At 31.8% G+C, this 5,787-nt stretch overlaps 1 protein-coding gene across 1 annotated transcript; it reads right to left on the bottom strand.

Moving 5' to 3' along the window:
- Positions 1 to 3,161: 3,161 nt before the first annotated feature.
- On the bottom strand, positions 3,162 to 5,537 carry LOC133832032 (uncharacterized). Its single transcript, XM_062262423.1, has 4 exons — positions 4,679 to 5,537; positions 4,487 to 4,551; positions 3,629 to 3,726; positions 3,162 to 3,221 (listed from the first exon to the last, which is right to left on the bottom strand). Exons 1-4 carry the CDS (start codon positions 4,756 to 4,758, stop codon positions 3,162 to 3,164), a joined length of 303 nt encoding a protein of 100 aa, XP_062118407.1. The 5' UTR covers positions 4,759 to 5,537.
- Between the last annotated feature and the right edge of the window lie 250 nt (positions 5,538 to 5,787).

The raw sequence follows: 5,787 nt of genomic DNA, 5'->3' as shown, positions 1-5,787 counted from the left end.
CTAGATCGAATGGATGGGGATCAATGACAAGAAGGCGCCGAAAAGTTGTCAGATGGACGATCGTGGGCATGTTTCCAAGGTACTCAAGTGCCTAAAGTGAGCAATACCCAGCTGACGCGTGTCCATTTTCAAAGGTGTGACGGTACAGTTCTCAGAGAAAGTAGCTCAAAAGTTTCCTTCTCTTAGGATTCGAACAAATACTTTTGAGGGGGCAAGATGTTATACCCAGATTTCGAGCTATAGTAAATATGACCTCGAAAGCTGAGTTCGCAATAAATGGTCTCGTGAGGGTTAGGGTATGCTCTAGGATTGTAAATCGAGCCTGTAGAGTATGATACACGACCTCGAGTATCATGACCTCGAAATGATCTCGAGCTCGAAAGGGAGCTCTGAGAGCACTCTCTTCTTTAGGAACAACTTCGGAGCAGGGGTCTTGAGCTCGACGTACTATCTTGAAAGCCACGTTAGCTCGGGAGATGTCACTGGCTCGGGCAATGATGGGAAACTTGGAAGGCAAAAGCCTTAGAGATACGTGATCGCCGCTTTGAATATCAACAAGTATTATAAACATGAGATGTAATCCTCATTTATTAATGTAAATCCCCAAGAATCGTGGGATATTATTTAATCAGTTATGCGTTTCCTGGTCTTCAGGGACGTTTCCTTTTTTATCTGATTATAGGCATTTAAAGCCATTTATTTTATTCACAAAAGAGTAACTACCCAAAATATGTGGGATAGTATTCTGCATCCTTCTCTATAAATAGAGAAGCCATGCACCATTGTAAAGGACCGAAATTCTGATCCTTGAGAGAAAACTCTGGAGAATTCATACTAAAGAATTTTACAGAGATAATCTTGAGATTAATAGCAGAGACTCGTGGACTAGGCAGATTTAACTGCTGAACCACGTAAAAAACCGTGTGTTTGATTTGTTTGTACCGTTTGGCCATCGTTATTCATTGTTTTTGTGCTCTTCTTTTATCTGTTGACGAAAAACGGCGTCAACACTAACAATAGAGGCTCTTAAAATATCTATCAATAAAATACATTGATTTACCATTTTCACAAGTCCATAATATTCATATAAATATAAACGCATAAATTATACATAAATAAAACTATCAAATAGAAATATAAGTAAAAAAACTTAATAAAATATAAAAACCAAATAACTAACTAGAGACACAACAACGATTGTTAATAGCCACAACGCAAATATTATTCCAATATATATATATTTCAATTCACAATTAGGCAATAAAATATTAAATAGTATCTCCATCCAATAGAGTTCGACCACTAGGAGGCAATACAACAAGAAAAATAAGCCCATAAAGGGAGATGAAAGAATTTAAAATACAAAAGAGAAAAAAACACAGATACCTCTATGGAGATTTAAATAGTGTCTCTATGCAATACAATTCCTCATAGTTTCCATTAATAGTGGGAAAAAAACAAAGCAATGTAGGATTCAATCACATTGTAATCAGAGTGATCAAAGAAGTACCTTACAAAAGGATTTAACTATTCCATTAAACATGTATAACATCAACAAGAAAAGCCACAAGTAAATCAATCAAATTCAAGGTCTCCAAAGACTCAACTACTTGATCATTTGGAAACAAAAGAAATACCTTATCACAATTCATAGTGGAAAGCATTAAAAAATTAATGGCGTAGAAACTAAATCATGGGTCTCAACAAAGTTTACACACTTGGGCAATTGAACTTCCTTTCTTTCTTTTTCATAAAACAAAAAATAATTCTCACTTGATTTATTCTATTATTATTTTGTTATATGTTTTGGTAAATGTCTAATATTGGGGTTTTCTTTCTTCAGGTGTTAGATTTGGTCTTGGTATCAAAATATTTAATTATGAATTAAATCCATAAATGATACTCAGTTGAAAAGACTTGCTGCTACTCTTTGCATAAACTCACTCACCAATTTTGTTATAGTGCCAACACAAAATGATATGTTGGTTTCTTTAAGAAGCTTAAGGACCCTAAAAAAGGAAGCAACTCAGGCAAAGCTGCTTGCAATACAACTGAAAAGGACCTCAAAGTCTATACAAAAAGATTATTACACCATTTAAAAGTGTGTTTTTAACAATCTAATTAATGTACCAATCATCAAACAAACCAAGCAAACAGAATTCAATTATAAAATAGTAATACTAGATAAGTCTATATAAAATCAAACACCATTTCCCCTAGACTAGAAACTAACCATCTGCCAATATCAATTCAACTAATTCAAAAAACATGCATGTTTTCTTCCTTATCTCACCGCAACACACAAATTTCTCAAATCCTACTTCACTAAGACACACAAGTTCTCAAACTTCTGTTATCACCGCAGCACACAACAATAATCTCAGAACCTACTTCACTATGGATGAATATTTAAGATATTCAAACTCATCTAACATTAGCATAATATTAAAACAAAGGTAAAAGGCATACCACTTGCAAAATGCAGATAAAAATAAGAGTCTCCCGTGAAAGATTGCTTGCACACAAAGTATCTTGCCTCTTCTCTTGGAGGCAGCCATCCAGAAAAGTTTTAACTATATTACAAATAGAATAAAAATACAGAGATAGAGCCATATATTAGCAATATAACAGCACCAAACACAAATCTCATTATTTATGATCAAAACCCATACAATCAATATAATAAATTTTCACATGAATAAAAGCCTGATAAATTTAGATTCTAGAATATGCATAAATCAAATCTGTAAAATCCAAATTTCATACACAAAGGCCAACAAAAGGACTAAAGAAAAGGTAATCTAAATCCATATTCTCAAATCACAAACATTAAGTATTAAGCACCATATTCTCACACTTACAACATCTCTAAATTTTCTCTTTGTATTCTCTCAATTAGAAATAATTCCAACACAAAAAATTATATATGTATTGACTATATTCAATTGGTAGAATGCAAATCATGTCTAGCTAAAGCTAAATGAAATCATGTCTACCAATTGTAGGATATTTAAAAGCACTATGTATTATATTTAGATACAAAAAGTATCAAAATATTTAGTGTTATGCCCTGAATTCAGATAATCAAGAACAGACATAAGTTGCATCTAACAAGATATGAAATTTAATCTTTCTCAAATTAAGAATCTGATCTCACTCAATCACCGAGCAGCTCTAGAACGCTCAACATTTCTATTTTCAGATTTATGATACCTAAAGAACTTTATCGATACATAAAGATTAATGAAAATGAAAAAAAGATTCAGCAGCATATTTCTAAAGCACAACACAAGACTTCTTATATCGACGTATTATATTATTACAACAAATTTTTGTTTCAAAAGAAAAAACCAGCGTAGAAAACTTTCATTGAATTTTGACCAATATGATATGTTGAAATGTATGTCTGTAAAACAAGCATCCAAGTATTTATGTATGCACATAAAGATAGAATACCTAGTGGATAATAAAGAAGGAATAATTCAAAAGATTCACTGCCTTGATAGCTATTGGCTGAACTAAAAGCCAACAGGCAATGACACTGTAAAGGTAATATGGTTATAGGCATAAGATTAGACTCCTGAAGTAAGTGTAATTCAACACACACAACAAAGTAATAGTTAATCACCTCATCAATATCGAGGGTTCCTTCGGAAACAATAGTAACACTAGTGACAGCAGCATTGTGTACGTGATTATGATGATGATGATGATGATTGCTGCATTCTGTATTATCCATCCCAATTGATGTAAAGAAATTAGTTGATAACCAAAAAAGCAATTAACAGAAATCAACAATATGAATTGTCAAAGATAAAACTAACAAAATAGGCACTTAAAAGACAAACATGTACTATAATAGTAATAGTAATAGTTATAGTCATAGTAATAATAATACTAATAATAATAATGATAATAATAATAATAATAATAATAATAATAATAATAATAATAATAATAATAATCAACTGACAACTAGTTCCCTCTAAAAACAGATTCACATGCATGAGTGAAAGTCCAGTTGCTGATCATGCACTTTGTCAAGATGAGAAGCTTGGGGAATTTTGGATCTTGTCCTATTCCATGTTAGCATTAGTTTGCCTCTACAAAGTGCTTAGGTTAAGAGTCAGTATAGCATTTCTTTTTAATAATTGAAAATTAAAATATTTAGATTAACACTAATCTATTCATAACACAAAATAAGAGACAAAGAAATTCCACCTAACCAAATACTTGTGTCTACTACACTACAAAAAACATGTCAACCATAGAGGTACACTAGTTAAAGAAAGAACTCTTTACAACATAAAATTCATATCGTCAACAAAGCCAAGTAAACCTAGTTTGCTATATATAGATTCTATTCACTCCAAATAATTTTTTTTTTCTGATTTCAAGCCATACTCTTTATAAATCAAATAAATTTCAAGGAAAAAAAACAGAGAAAAAAGATTGGAAAGGAAAAATCAGAGAAAGAAAATAATACTTTTTCCAGTTTCATGTTGATGAGTTGTAGAACAGGAATTATCTACCTGAACTTCAGAATCAATCCTGCAAATTAACACATTAACACGTTTGCATTATATCCATGAAGACAAGTAATAAAAAGAAGATTGGAATGAAGTGGAAAGAAAGATTGGAATGGAACAACACAGAAACATAGAGACAAGCTAACAACCTATCAAGATCATAACCTCCCACTCCAAGAAAAAAGTCCATGTCAACGGATCCAAACTTAGCTTGCTTCATTTGTGCCATCCCATTAATATGCTGACACCAGTGCACATAAGAGTATAAGTTTTTAAAAAATTATTTATTATGAGAGTGAAACACAAAAGCTCAATAGGATACAAAAGTTGATTCTTTGGTTTCTGTTAGCGGAGAATATTCCATTTTGGAAGTATAAGCACAGGAAGACACATATAGGAGCAATAACTTCTTATATGATATTCGTTAAAACTGTATACAATTATTAATATCTCAGAAAGAACAACTTAATTCTCTTGGTCAATATCTCCAGCTCAACCTCAGTCACTAAATCTATCTGCTGAAATAGTTGGGATCCAATTAGCTTCAAAGCTCAGAATCACCTCACATTTTAAAAACAAATGTCAGATTCAATGAATACACTCTAACTTGTTTTCTGATTAAAAAAAAAAAACTCTACCTTGTTCAAAAATAATACAATCAGCATAAGCAATTTGTTCTACAGCCTCGTTAACCACAAATCTTGGTTTTATTTCATTAAGGTGTTGCATTGCGTGCTTGGAATCAACCAAAGTAACAACTCCATCAAGTTTCACATGCTGCAAAACTAATTCATCGGTACAAAAAGTTTCTATAACAGAAGCAGGTTTAGCAAGTCCTACAAAGCAAATATCACAATGATAATCAAGCACCAAAACCAATTTGAGATAAAGTTTGAATAAAGAATTATGAGTCATTTGACATTCCCAAATGGTAGAACCATTTGTGAAATTAAATGTAAAATCTACTAAACAAATCAATTTTCTCTTGTATGGAAAATACTTGGAGGGTGTTTTTACTGTGCAAATTTATTGGTTTCTTCTCAATACAATAAAATAATAAATGTAGTTTTCTAGAAATGCCAAACTGTTTGGTTTGTTTTGAGGTGAAACAGCTGATGCAAACAAACAACTCAATCTCTATGATTTGAGCCTTAGATTTGTGATAAAAATCTTTCTAGAGACATCAACCAAATCACTAATAATACCCCAAAACCAAAACAAAAATCAATACAAGTTTTACCTAACAAACTAAAACACT

This window comes from Humulus lupulus, chromosome 4 (genome assembly GCF_963169125.1).
Source record: "Humulus lupulus chromosome 4, drHumLupu1.1, whole genome shotgun sequence".
Lineage (NCBI taxonomy): Eukaryota > Viridiplantae > Streptophyta > Magnoliopsida > Rosales > Cannabaceae > Humulus > Humulus lupulus.
The sequence above is the reverse complement of the archived record's forward strand: the minus strand, read 5'-3'. Positions and strand labels throughout refer to the sequence as shown.